This window comes from Pseudorasbora parva, chromosome 7 (assembly GCF_024679245.1).
Source record: "Pseudorasbora parva isolate DD20220531a chromosome 7, ASM2467924v1, whole genome shotgun sequence".
Taxonomy (NCBI): domain Eukaryota; kingdom Metazoa; phylum Chordata; class Actinopteri; order Cypriniformes; family Gobionidae; genus Pseudorasbora; species Pseudorasbora parva.
Window position 1 is genome coordinate 8279994 of NC_090178.1, and position 14921 is coordinate 8294914.

General features: G+C 42.6%; 1 protein-coding gene across 1 annotated transcript in view; it reads right to left on the reverse strand.

The window, feature by feature from the left end:
• mtmr11 (myotubularin related protein 11) overlaps nucleotides 1-14921 on the reverse strand; it is a 52332-nt gene that overhangs the window by 14790 nt on the left and 22621 nt on the right. Inside the window, exons 7-11 of the mRNA XM_067447972.1 lie at nucleotides 13023-13170; nucleotides 11631-11718; nucleotides 9300-9388; nucleotides 9095-9219; nucleotides 8-86 (exon numbers count right to left, since the gene is read on the reverse strand). Coding sequence (XP_067304073.1) covers nucleotides 8-86; nucleotides 9095-9219; nucleotides 9300-9388; nucleotides 11631-11718; nucleotides 13023-13170 — 529 coding nt within the window. The remainder of the gene's footprint in view (nucleotides 1-7; nucleotides 87-9094; nucleotides 9220-9299; nucleotides 9389-11630; nucleotides 11719-13022; nucleotides 13171-14921) is intronic.

The following is a 14921-nucleotide window of genomic DNA, read 5'->3' on the forward strand; positions in this document are numbered from 1 at the left end:
TATATACCTGGTGTAGTCAAGCCAGCGAGTGCTTTCAAGCGTGGAGAGCCACTTGTCATCAGGTACCGATACAGATGACGAAATATCTGTAGGGCAGAGAGGGAAAAAACTCTATTTTATATGTATTGTATTATTTAACAACAATACTGGTCAATGACTAATACAAATATAGTTTCTTCCAGGGACAAAAACATCACAATATTCCTCATTTAATTAATTATGTATTTGTAATAATTATGTAATAATTGTGTATATGCAAAATAGCCCATCCGAACAATTAGAGAACATTGTGCTTTTCGGAAGGAAGGGTTTCATAGAGACATGAACTAAACAAAGCATTACTGAAAGACTGGTAACATTTGCCAACATTTTTTACCTCAAGGCGCAACTACAATGTCTGTACATTTTGCTGTCTTTCTTGCACAGTCAATGCCGATAATCTCATTATGGCCAAATATCAGCCTGACTCCTCTAAACCAATTGGAATTTTACAGCATTTTAAGGTGTCATGCAACTGACAATGCAAAAATGCAGTTTACTCAAGAATTATGTGGAGAAACAAAAGTCTGTGGTGGGACTGGGCGAGCTGCTCTTTGAACTCGCACCACTATGAGGAATGCTGAGGCCAGTGTGGGTTCAACCACAGCAGGAATGTGAAGCCAGACAAAACAATAAGACTGTATCTCTGTAAGACTAAAATGTATCTTTTCAAGCAATAAAAGCTCTTGACCTTTGTACACAAAATCTTCAGATCCCCACCCAATTCTCAAAACAGCTGTTGCACACAGTCATAACATTTAACCACGAATGAAGAAAGACATTTCAGAAAAAATGAATCAGTCTCAGTTTGGAACAACCTTGACTAAATGAAGGAATTTCCACTTTTGGGTGATTATTCCTGAATTATTCCTTTTAAATAGGTCATATTATTCCCATTTACAAAGTCATGATTTTGTTTTTGTGGTCTGCTTTCATGCTTGGCTCAATTTAAGATTGAACATTGGTCTGGGGAGTCTGCTCTGTATTTTCTACTGCACACGAGGCGTGATCAACGAGCATAATTCAAATGACTCTGTATGCAATTGGATGCATGTTCAATGGGCAATGACACATCGCTTTTCTATCTTTCATCATGTTAAACCCACCAATAGCGTGCCAGGTGGATAAGCCAGTCTGTGATTGGTTCCCGCAAAAGTGTAACAGAAGCAGCAGAAATTAATGTACAGGTTTCCAGACTGAGTTGCCAGGCGAAATCAAATTGCCGGCAGATCAGGCTGGGTTTATCCAGTCTACTTTAATGCTTGAATGTTCAAAAAAACATTATTTTTCACATATTTTACATTGTTGCAGCTCCTTTCTTCCAAGTCTGTCAGTAACGCTCTGGTTAGTTCCTGTCTCTATGAAGCCCCTCCTTCCGAAAAGTGCAGTGTGTTCTGATTCGCCAGCTGGACCAGTTTGTTGTGATTGGTCAACTGTTTTGAGCGCGTTTGGGAAATGTCACGGCCCTGGCTATCCACAACTTTCCTGCAAGTCTTAGTGGGCGTCGCCATGACACTCGATACTTCCGGTTGACGGTATCTCAGTTCCGGTTTAGCACACGTAACAGTTATGCTGCTTACACCAGACGCGAGTGACGCGAATAAATAGTGCAATTCGTGCGAAGTTGGACGCGTAAACATTTTGAATCCATTCGCTTCATTCACTACACAACAGACGCGAATTTGCGTCATGGGAGGGGCTTCCGCCAGGCAGCGGCAGTCGTCAGAAGGACGAGCCAAGTTAAGGCTACTCTCGCCGGGGTTAATGAGCGCTGAGTGCCGCTGAGCGCCTGGGTCTCACACCTCCGAAACCTTGCTTCCATAAACCATGCAACATAAACGGACCCGTTTGACATGTTGCCTAGCACCACCCTACACCTTCCATTCAGTGCCCAACGAGCTTCAAATAAACTCAAGAATTGTGATGTAGAAGTAATATTTGTATTTTGTAATTGTTGAAATGTTCATGTCAGACATTGTCAGTACTTTTTTTTAATCAACATGAAAATACATGCATGAACTTCAATGAATTTAAATGCATTGTAATAAAAATTAACATTTAATTGCTGTAAATGTAATTATTGAGTTTATATATTAGTTTAACCTATTTAAAATACTGCAGTAAAACTGTTTAATTTTTTTGCAAGGGGAATGTTTATTGTTTTCAATAATTTACAGATTTAATGTGTAGCGAGACCGCTCGAACAGCCTAACGTTACTATCCAAATAGAGATCTGCACTCCCGCGGGACCCAGCACACCCGAGTGCGGCGCGGGATCATTTTTGATGGGTGAATGCGGATGCGGGTGAGCAAAATAAATAACTAGAAACAAATAAACCTTTATTTATAATAAAATAAAATCGATTTACAGGCGCATGGACGGAAGGTAATTCTCGCGTGGCTCATAGGAACAGCCAAGCCTACCACCACACAGTGGCAAAATGTCTGCACCGCATAACGTACTCGGTTACTTTCGTAACCTCGGTTCCCTGAGAGAGAGGAACGAGTATTACGTATGGGAAAAACTCCTTTTCTCGAGAATGTGAAGCAAAACTTTTAATAAAGGTATCTATGTAAAGCGCAGTGAGCTGCACGGCCATAGCCCAGCGCGAGGAGCGCTCTGATTGGCCGGGCTGCGGCAACTGCAGGAACCTATGGTGAGGCGGCTGAGAGGAACGAACCAATGGGGGGCGTTCCAGAAGCCCGCCGAAAAAGGTGCTTATATTTGCATACAGGAGGCTATATAAGACCCTAATTCGCCATAGGTGTCAGGTTTTAAGATCGACTGAAGCGATACCTGAGAAGCATAAACACGGCACGGAACGTAATACTCGTTCCTCTCTCTCAGGGAACCGAGGTTACGAAAGTAACCGAGTACGTTCCCTTTCGAGAGAGGTTCCTCGTATTACGTATGGGAACACAATGTAAAGCGCCGTGTGTGCTGACTGACCCAGTATACCCAAAGCACATGTTATAAACCCCCGAGACACCGACAGAGGCGGCTTATAAGGGGAATGAAGAACCGGAAGAGTCGGTTCGTTTGAACAGCTGATCGGACATAGTCGGATCTTATGATGAATGAATAGTGCTTATGGACTAATGTGTACAGGCCAAAATGTAAGGCAATCTGTTTGCCAGGGTCAAGATAGAGCCTAGATGGAGAGAAGCCCTGCTTGTAGAGCTGGAACCTCCAACTTGTAGAATCTGATAAAAGTGGACGGAGAGGCCCAGCCTGCCGCCGCACAGATATCTTCCAAAGAAATGTCACACGACCAAGCCCAAGATGAGGCCATGCCTCTAGAGGAGTGGGCTTAAATGCCTGTAGGACAGGTTAGGTCCTGGACCTATATGCTAGTGGGACTGCATCCACTATCCAGTGTGAGAGACTGTTTCATGACAGCACAAACTTTAGTGCGGCCACCGAAGCAATGAAGAGCTGATCCGACTGCCTGAAGGGGGCGGAGCGCTCTAGATACAATCTCAATGCTCTGACTGGGCAGAATATGTTTGCGTCTTATTCTCTCTAAGACGCGGGTTAAGCAGTGCAAAGACCTGCATACTGAAGGGGTTGATAGCACTTTCAGCATAAAACCATGCCTCGGTTTGAGCACAACCTTGAAGTTGCTGGACCCAAACTCAAGACAGGAAGGGCTCACCGAGAGTGCAGGTAAGCCACCCACTCGGTTAACCGAGGCCACAGCCAGCAGAAAAACGGTTTTGAGTGATATGTGCTTCAAGCTCGTGTTCTGAAGTGGTTAGGAGGGGGAACCCTTCACGGCCTCCAAAACCATGGCGAGGTCCCAAATAGGGACCGAGGTAGGGGCAAGGCGAGCTGAATCTCCTGGCCCCTTTAAGAAAACACACAATAAGATCACTTTTCCCTAGTGAATGTGCCGCGATAGGAGCGTGGCTAGCTGCTATGGCGGAGACACACACCCCGAGTATGGAGGGGGGACGACCCGCATCCATTAGCTCTTGGAGAAAGCGAGCGGTTCCGCCAGTTCGCATGAGTGTGCGTCGATGTTTCGCGTAGCACATTGGTTAGAAAACCACTGACCACTTCAAGCAGAGCTGCCAGATAGCAGGGGCTCTAGCTTCCGAAATAGTGTTCATAACTTGTCAGAGAGGTTCCCGGATACCGTTGATGGGCCATACGTGGAGGGCCCACAGCTCGGGATTGGGATGCCAGACCTTCCCTTTCATTGGCAGAATAGGCATGGGGCTGTGTCTGACAGCTGAAACAGTATGGAGAACCATGTGCGGTTCTTCCAAAGTGGGGCTATTAAAAAGCACCGGCTGCAGCTGGATCGCGATCGGAGGGAACATATAGAGGGAGTCTGGGCCAACATGGGCCAGGGCATCCCTGCGTTTGCAGAAAAAATATTGGGCAGCGTGTGCTGTGCAAGCTGAATTGTTTGCGGGTAAAGGGACCATCCCCCTGGGGACATGGGTCCTCTGGATAACATGTCCGGACCCTGATTCAGAATACCTGGCACGTAAGCCGCCCTTAGGGAGCTCAGATTGTGCTCTGCCCATAAAAGGAGATGCTTAGCCATGCAGTGAACAGAGTCTGATCTCGGCTGCCCTAGCGATTTTATGTACATTATCAAGACGTGGTGGTTCTTATGCCGTAAGTCTTGAGTCTATGACAATGACTGTACTGATAAGCCTGCCCCTCGAAGGCGAATCTCAAGAATGGCCTGTAGTGGGGGTGGGGGGTTATCGTAACGTGAAGTATGCGTTTTTCAGATCTATTGAGAAAACCCAATCCCCGGGGCGAATGTGCGCGAGGATTTGTTTCACCGTCAGCACCTTGAAACGAGCGTGTCATAAGTGCTTTGTTCAGATGCCTGGAAAATGGGCCTGAGACCGCCACCCATTTTCGGCATGAGGAATTAGCGACAGTAAAAACCTGACTCGCTAGCGTCGGGTGTACTGTTTTCGCCGCTCTCTCCTTTAACAGTCTCAATGCCTCAGCGAGAAGCACGTGACTGACACTGCTTCTTACAGAGGGCTCGACCACGGCTTGAATCGCGGGGTCTGCGAGCAAAACTGTAGCGAGAACCTCATTTTATATGTTCAACACCCAATATTATATACCAGGAATGGCCTGCCAGGCCTGGGCTCGTAAAGCCAGGGGTTGAATTAGATTCGGGGGCTGGCCGCTTAGTAATAGGGGCCTGTTAGCCGGGTTGCTTGTGCTGTAACACTGCTTGTAACACTGTGGGGATAGTGTTAGTTTTGGCGGTGCAGGCTTTGCAGTGGGCGCACGCCTCACATTTATATTGTGTGTGCGAGAGTGAACTTTGTGAAAAGTGCTTGGGTGCAGGAGTGCAGACTGTAAAGTGGGCACATTTCCTACATAGAAAGCTCTTTTGTGTGTAGTGTAAACAATGTGCAGTGGCGCACAACCTACGTAGAATACCCACGGTGCAAACCAGTGAGCAAATCCACAGGGGTAAACGCACACAGCATTAGTGTGCAGACGAGCGTGTTTAACACAGGCTAGTTGACTGCAATATTTCATCTCCAGTCACTTAACTTAAGGGAACTGGGAGAATGTAAGGAAGTGCGGGTGGTATGTGAGCCATTCCACAATGCCGTTATGCTCTAGTCTAGACTGAAAGCGCGCATGCAGACAAGCGTGTTTGACCACAGGCTAGTTGACTGCAATAAGGCTAGTTGACTTTATATGGTGTAATCCGGCCGCGGCGGGATTTATTTGTGATTTTGTGAGGCTGAATTAACAGTGCTTATGTAGGGGTGCACACTGTGTAGTGGACACTTTGTCTACAGTGTAAAAACCTTTCCAGCCGCCTGAATAAAGGGGACTGGAAGTGATAGAGTGAAAAAAGGGCTTAGCTTGGCAGCCATTTTCCGACGCCCTTATGCTCTGACAGTGAGCGCGTGCTATGACGTAAGCCGCGCTCTAGTCAGCAACGCGCTGTGGAAGGGGCGCGCGCTATCATGACAAGGCAGCCATTACAACTTCCTTGGCAGTAAGCGCGCGCTGCAGCGACATTGTTCTTGACATACCCAACAGCCCGAGCTCGCTCGTCTAACTTACTCTAGTATTCTCTGTCCGCAGCGCTTCAGCACGGCGGCGGTAGAATGAGCACGGCGAGAGCTTCGGCTCGAGTTTGTTTATTCACTCTATTATTCTCTGTCCGCGGCGATAGAGCGACAGGACGAGAGAATTGGAAGCGTGAGGAAAAACTCTGTCCGCGGCGCTTCTAGCACGGCGAGAGCTTCGGCTCGAGTTAGTTTATTCACTCTAGTATTCTCTGTCCGCGGCGATAGAGCGACAGGACGAGAGAATTGGAAGCGTGAGGTAAAACTCTGTCCGCGGCGCTTCTAGCACGGCGAGAGCTTCGGCTCGAGTTTGTTTATTCACTCTATTATTCTCTGTCCGCGGCGATAGAGCGACAGGACGAGAGAATTGGAAGCGTGAGGTAAAACTCTGTCCGCGGCGCTTCTAGCACGGCGAGAGCTTCAGCTCGAGTTTGTTTATTCACTCTAGTATTCTCTGTCAGCGGCGATAGAGCGACAGGACGAGAGAATTGGAAGCGTGAGGTAAAACTCTGTCCGCGGCGCTTCTAGCACGGCGAGAGCTTCGGCTCGAGTTTGTTTATTCACTCTAGTATTCTCTGTCCGCGGCGATAGAGCGACAGGACGAGAGAATTGGAAGCGTGAGGTAAAACTCTGTCCGCGGCGCTTCTAGCACGGCGAGAGCTTCAGCTCGAGTTTGTTTATTCACTCTATTATTCTCTGTCCGCGGCGATAGAGCGACAGGACGAGAGAATTGGAAGCGTGAGGTAAAACTCTGTCCGCGGCGCTTCTAGCACGGCGAGAGCTTCAGCTCGAGTTTGTTTATTCACTCTAGTATTCTCTGTCCGCGGCGATAGAGCGACAGGACGAGAGAATTGGAAGCGTGAGGTAAAACTCTGTCCGCGGCGCTTCTAGCACGGCGAGAGCTTCGGCTCGAGTTTGTTTATTCACTCTAGTATTCTCTGTCTGCGGCGATAGAGCGACAGGACGAGAGAATTGGAAGCGTGAGGTAAAACTCTGTCCGCGGCGCTTCTAGCACGGCGAGAGCTTCGGCTCGAGTTTGTTTATTCACTCTAGTATTCTCTGTCCGCGGCGATAGAGCGACAGGACGAGAGAATTGGAAGCGTGAGGTAAAACTCTGTCCGCGGCGCTTCTAGCACGGCGAGAGCTTCGGCTCGAGTTTGTTTATTCACTCTATTATTCTCTGTCCGCGGCGATAGAGCGACAGGACGAGAGAATTGGAAGCGTGAGGTAAAACTCTGTCCGCGGCGCTTCTAGCACGGCGAGAGCTTCGGCTCGAGTTTGTTTATTCACTCTAGTATTCTCTGTCCGCGGCGATAGAGCGACAGGACGAGAGAATTGGAAGCGTGAGGTAAAACTCTGTCCGCGGCGCTTCTAGCACGGCGAGAGCTTCGGCTCGAGTTTGTTTATTCACTCTAGTATTCTCTGTCCGCGGCTGTAGCGCGACGGAATGAGAGAAGAGTGGGAACAACTCTGTGGCAGCGGCGGAAGAAGAGCCGCGGCGGCGGCAGAGTGAAGAGAGCTTCGGCTTGAGTGTGCTCATGTCCTCTAACATTCTCTCTTTCCGCGGCGCTATTCAGCGCGACGGGACGAGAGCAGAGGGAGAGTGAGAAGAGCTCCGTCTTTCCGCGGCGCTTAACGACGCGGCGGAACGAGAGAGTCCTCGAGTAGAACAAGCCTGTAAGCTCTAGAAGTGGCGTTGCAGCGGCAACACAAACACATATAACACTCAACATAGACACAGTTTAAAGGATATATAACGCCGGATGGCGTAGCTGGAACGGCAGAGAAGGCGGAGAGGGAGTCCGTCGTCCTCAGCTGCAGGTTCCGCTGGTGCCTTTTCAACGGCGGTGCTTCTTCCGGAGACCAGCGAAGGTATCGCTGAAGGAGATAAAATCTGACACCTATGGCGAATTAAGGTCTTATATAGCCTCCTGTATGCAAATATAAGCACCTTTTTCGGCGGGCTTCTGGAACGCCCCCCATTGGTTCGTTCCTCTCAGCCGCCTCACCATAGGTTCCTGCAGTTGCCGCAGCCCGGCCAATCAGAGCGCTCCTCGCGCTGGGCTATGGCCGTGCAGCTCACTGCGCTTTACATAGATACCTTTATTAAAAGTTTTGCTTCACATTCTCGAGAAAAGGAGTTTTTCCCATACGTAATACGAGGAACCTCTCTCGAAAGGGAACTCAGATGAACTGCTTAGTGCTACAGATATTAGTAAGTTCTTGTAAGATAGTCAGATCCATGCGACCATCTGGGACATTTGATCATTTTGCCTGAAGCGTTGTTATAAAAGTTTACTCCTGAATCCTGATAATACAACCAACGATTAGCAAATAACAGTACAGACTAACGTAAACCGGAAGTTCGTTACCGGCGTGTTCTACGTTGCCATAGCGATCATGGAAAAGGTCAGAGTTCGGGAAAGTTGTGGATAACCGCAAGTTTTAGCACACTACTAACTAAAGCCGGGTGCACACTGTGCGATTTTGCCCATGATTTGGCCTTCTGAGACAAATTATAAAAATCCTAAAAGATTCCTTTGATCCTACTAACTACCTCGTTTTTGGTAGTTAGTTTGACATGTCTTTCAGCAGCCGATTAATGACCACTGCGATCAGATTTTACCTCAGATGAAATTCTGGCAGTGTCAGAAGATTTGGCGCACAATCCTGCAGTGTGACTTCCTCTACGACGACCGTCAAATATCTTGGTTTTTCCAAGACAAACTATGACCAAAACGAAAGCTAGAGATTTCGTTGTAAGCACCATTTTAGTCTCACGTGTAATGTGACTCGTAAAGTCTGACATTTATGCCAACTGAAATCTTAAAGTGTGACATGGCTTACATCGGGGATTATGCTCAGAGTCTGACAGGGTACATTCGCAAAGGATTTTGAAAAATCGTACAGTGTGCAGGACCCATAACTCAACCAGCCAACACCCCCCCAAAAAAAGCAACAAAAATCAACTTAAAGTACTGACCGCCTAGACAAAGAGTCCGGAGCCTCGTGTGAGCCAGTTGGATATCTGCAGGTGATGGCATTTCCTCTCCCAGATCCACAATCACACACAGCTGCTGACTGCCAAAGAGCACTGACTCCAGGTTCCTGAACATCACAGACAAGGGCTCCAATTATCAATGAATGCTTGACTGCTGCTAAGTCTAATCTAGAAAAAAATAACAAACCTAATGTCGTCCTTCTCGTGGTAGATGTTATTTTGGAAGCTGGCCATTCGTAGTAAGTCACTGCCGCGGGGATGTCGCCAGCACCATCGCTGAAGGGAGTTTAATTGTTTATTATAAATTATACAAAATGCTTCAATAATAATAATGAAAAAACAATTTGACATTCAGTAGACCGAGCTGTCCCATATTAAACAGCTGAACACAATGTAAACCCTAATGCTTAAAGGTTTGAGAAGAGTAAACTTAAGTGAAACAAATTAGTTCAATCAAATGAACTTTTATGAGTATTTAGAATTTTCTTTTTCTTTTGAGTTCAAAAAGCCGACACATTTTAAAGGGTTAGTTTTTTTACTTAATAATTATGTCATTAATGTCGCATTTGGATCACGTCAAACTGCCAAACTGCTGAAATCACGTGACATTGGCAATCCAAATCTTTGACCGAGTCACTGATTCATGAACCGTTTGAATCTTTTTGGAGGAACATGGAAGAGAAGACAATGCTGAATGAAGTCGTAGTTTTTGATATTTTTGGACCAAAATGTATTTTCGATGCTTTAAGAGATTCTAATTAACTAACTGATGTCTCATATGGACTACTCTGATGATGTTTTTATTCCCTTTCTGGACATGGACAGTATAGTGTGCATAGACTGCATATGCTCTGGGACTAAAATATAAAATATCTTAAACTGTGTCTGAAGATGAACGGAGGTCTTACGGGTGTGGAACAACATTAGGGTGAGTCATAAATGACATCAATTTCATTTTTTTGGGTGAACTATCCCGATAAGTAATCTGAATTGTTTCATTGTTTTGAGTTAACTTATTTCTTTTTAATTTGGACAAACCTAAATTTAACTGAAGCTGGGCTGTGATTTCTATTTCCCAGCATGCCTAGCCATGACACTCAAAAAGGAGAGTAAATGCCAAAATTAAGGGCTATAAAATGTTATTTATGCAAGATTGGTGTTAAGTGGAAGATTTAAGATTTAGTGTTTGCAATGCTAATTTAGAAGAATTTCTGTTATGTTTTTTTTTTGGGGGGGGGGGGGGGGTTACAAATACTTTTGCTACAGTACTTGAGTACATTTTTAAAAATGTTCTATTTTCTTGAATTATAATTAAATAATTAAATTGTGGTACTCTCTTACTTGAGTTGAATAAAAATACATTTAATTTATTTTTCACCAAAAGTACGAAGTACTTTGACAAAGGTGCTGAAGGAGCAACACGTAAAATAGCATGCCTTTTGGGAAGAACATAAAGATGGGTACATGATGACCATTTACATTTTTGGATGAACTATCACTTTAAGCACAACATGAAACATCATTCACAAGACTTCACACGTTTTAAGTAAAACAAATTTCTGTGTGAAATGTTGGGTAGAAATTGATTTTATCCTTAAGTTCCATATATATATAATTATTATTATTATATTATAATTATTATAATTTTGTTTTATTATAATATTATATTATAATATTATATTATATATATTATAATTTTGCCCTGAGGCCTTGGTAGAAAGTATTTACATTTTGATTATGATGTAAGGAATAATTGACTCTAGGCCGTTGAATTATTAGAAAAACAATGCACACCTGAGGTGGTGATGCGGTCACAAGGCAAAGCGTGTATTATTTTTCTATATTTAATTAATTAAGGCCGTTAATTCAACGGCCCGGAGTCAATTATTCCGCTTATACTACAGTTACCACACCACAAGACATCGATCCGATTATATATTTAAAGGGATTCGTCTGGTTTTTGTTCTTAAATCGCTATTGTGAGCAGGACTATTTCTTCCGCATCTCATCCAACGGCTCTTTTCATTTTATAAATCATTTTAAAGCTGGTAACGAAGGCTTGAGCCGTTGATAGCATTTATTAATGAAAAAGAGAGCGGGGGGGTGGGGGGGGGGGTGAATTAGGATACCTTTGTGCGTATTTAAACAGCGCTGTTATTACCTCGGTAGTGAAAAAATGTCATGTGTAGCCTTTAAGTTGCTTTATTTTTTTATCCTGTAATTTCTGTTATTGCAGTTAACTATGTGAAGTAATATGGAACTGTAATGCGGTCAAGAGAACTGCCTGGAACTACGTTCGCTGAGCGTTTCCCAGAAAATAATTGCACACCTCAGAACGTCCATCAGCCAATCAGATTCAAGCATTCGTAGTATAAAACAATATAAAGTATTATGAAAACAAAAGTTAGGAACATTTAATTTTGGAGCATTCATTGAAGAAGTAAATAATGTCACATTTAATTTCATGTTGTGTTTGAAAGGGTTGGTGTTTTGTAAATGCATGTCAGAAAGAACTCACTGGGATGCGTCCCTCGTTGAAGTGGGCAAATGTTTTCTTGAGCTCCGTGTCTAGGACCCTCTGAGGAACCACATTGAATCCTGGCAGACTGCAAGAACACAGAATGGAAAAAAGTGTGAGTAGTTTCCATAAGCGATTATGATTGGATATGCTTGTGCAAACATGATATTATGTGGTGAGCTCACTGTACTTGCAGGCACAAACAGACTTCAGTCTCTACACTAGACAATACTAGATTTTTGAAAAAAGTCTTATCAAGACTGCATTTATCAGCTCAAATATACAGTAAAAACTGGGAAATATTACTACCATTTAAAACTTGTCATTTTATATATTTTAAAATGCAATTTATTCCTGTGATTTTTCCCAGGATTACTTAAAGAGTAGAAAGTTCAAAAGAACAGCTTTTATTTGAAATATAAATATTTTGTAACATTATTAATGTATTAACTGTTACTTTTGATTAGTTGAATGCAAACTCGCTCAATAAAAGTATTAATTTCTTTACCAAAAAAATATTGTCCCAAAACTGTATAACGCATTTGGATAAGTATGCAACTACAGTAGTGCCAAAAGTGATATTCGGAGGGGATTGGTTTGGGGATTTGCTTTTAATGACCCTACAAAGTTCAATTAAACCATCAAAATATGAGGAACATATTTTATGTATTAAAATATTTTAAATAGAAGGGAAGAGCAAAATAATAAACTTGTTTAAGGTATTTATCTGACAAAATGATTAGGCAAAAAGGGGAGTAAATTGCAGCTACAGGTTATATGTTTATGCAGAAACAAATGTACACAGCCCACAGCACATAGCATACATTGACTACAACATAAATAGTTCTTCATATTTCATTGGTCGTCTCTTATTTTTGTTCATAATTTCTTTGTGTGACGGCCTGGCCAATTTTTCTGTCCACACAATTTGGCATGATTTAATCATTCAAATAAAATAATAGACTTATTACTTGAGCACAACTATACAATATATATACAAAATCTTTAACACGTTTTTTTTTAATTAATAATAAAGGGTGAAGATGTCATCAATTTTGGGCCACTACTGTACATATAGCTGTTATATAACTTTATTACTTTGCATATAAAAATCAGCAAGTGTGGGTTATGTTTAAATAATAACTATTATTTTGCTTTCTTTCCATCCAATTTGTGTAAATGGTCTTAATTTGCTTATTACAAAAATGGGATGAGGAGTGTGAATGGCCCTTTTTAACACACAAAATGGTTTTTCATCAGGGAGTATGTGTGGGAACAGCATTTAGTAACCGGTTATGGAGCACAGAACCTCAGTCGTGTGTAAAGAGCGGAAAAAAGCCCTCTAATGTCAGTTCTAATCTGAGCACAGGAGGTCTGAAAGTGGATCTCTACCTGGTGGACATCTCAAAGCGGTCATTGACAGAGCTGACCCTCCAGCCGATGGCACCTGTCCTCTCCAGCTCCTGCTCCCAACCCAACGAACTCTCGTACCAGTTCATGGCAGGGTCATGCCGCCTGTTGCTTAGGAACTGCTTCATTTCTATAGAGGGCATAGAGAGGCAACGTTTGGTTATAAGATCCGGATTATGTGCAAAACCTCCCGAGAGCTGCAAACTCAATTTGCTTGCTAGAGAGCAAGTGGACTGGTGCAATAAACATGAACTGACTACAAACAAACCTTGACAAGGCTGAAAAAGGGCTAGAAGGTGACCTGTTTCAGATTACTTTACATTATTCATCTAGTTGACGGTCACTTTCCTTCTCAGAGATGTGGCTTAGCTCACATTTCCTTCTATGATTCGTTTAAATGTCAAATGCATGGGTCATATAGGCTACGACTGGGAGAAAACGATTATATTTCAAATTTATTTCGTTTTTTGAAAATATAAAATACCAAAATGTATGTATTTGCTCTGAAATTGCTTTAAAAAAAAGTTTTGGCCCTTACATTTGAATATATCCATGGTAGATTTAAATGTTTCATGCAAGATGTAAAATGTAATAATATTTTTGTTTTCCACACTAATTTTCACTAAATTACCACAAGAAAGAATGACTAATTTCCATTTCTATTTATTTGTATAATAATACTTAGTAGATAACATCAACTCATTATTAGGACTTTTATTTATCAATATTAATACAATATTGCTCACTCCTATAATACAGACCTGAAACTCATTTCCCCACTTGCTGATGCTTCAAAACCTGACAAAAACATCTGAAAATGTACAAAAAATTCCTACATATTTAATAATTTCTCCTTTCGATTTATAAGTCGAAGACATCTGTTAATGAGTGCCTCATCTCTCAACTCGTCACATTCTGTTTTTAATGTACAAACATCAGATAAACTTCACATATTACTCAGGGGACGTTCTGGAGTCGTACTGCAGATAAGCAAAAAATAATATCTACAGTATATCTTTATCTATAAACACAGGATTATTTGATCTCCTCGCTCGCTCGCTCTTATCTGTTGCGTCACATCACACGTGGTAAAAATGCAGAAGAGCTTGCAAATAAGTTGACAGATGATAATGGCAAAAGTTACATCCTGGCTCAATCAGTGTTATCTGAAGGAGAGATTCCACAGGTCTTTTCTTCTTCCTGCTGCAGTCAGACTGTACAATGAACACTGCTAACAAAAAACTCTTTTTAATGCTGCAATATTTTTGCTCTATTTAACTGTGTTTTTTGAATGTGCGATACATGCTAGCATTAACTATGTATAGGCTATTTTAGTTGTATGTTTTTATCTTAGAGTGCGCGATACTGCTATTTTTATTATTGTACCCCTGCTGTTGCTAAATGCAATTTCCCCACAGCAGGACAAATAAAGGCTTAGCTAAATAACTACTGAATGTGTCAAACACAGTCTGTATGGTCTAAAGGACATAGTGTTGATATAAAGTAGGATATTTTATTTCGGGAGAGAGATTATAAATTATTTCAGAATGTATATACCTAAAGGTACATTTGGACTCCGGCCTTGGTTTCGAAACCCACAACCTAACTTGGCAAATTTTAGGTTTATCAGAAATTCTTGATCAAATAAAGCTGCAAAGATATACTTTCACTCTATGATTCTTTCTCATATCACTTATTGTTTGACAAGCTGGTCAAACACACATTCCATAGTTCTAGATTCATTGGATTACTGAATTATTATATAAACAAGCACTTACATTTTTAATAAGTATAACTTGCTTAGCTGGAAAAACCTCATTAAGTCTAAAAAAAAATGTTTCTTTAGTTCATAAGATTATGCATGTTTTAGTTTTTCTCTCT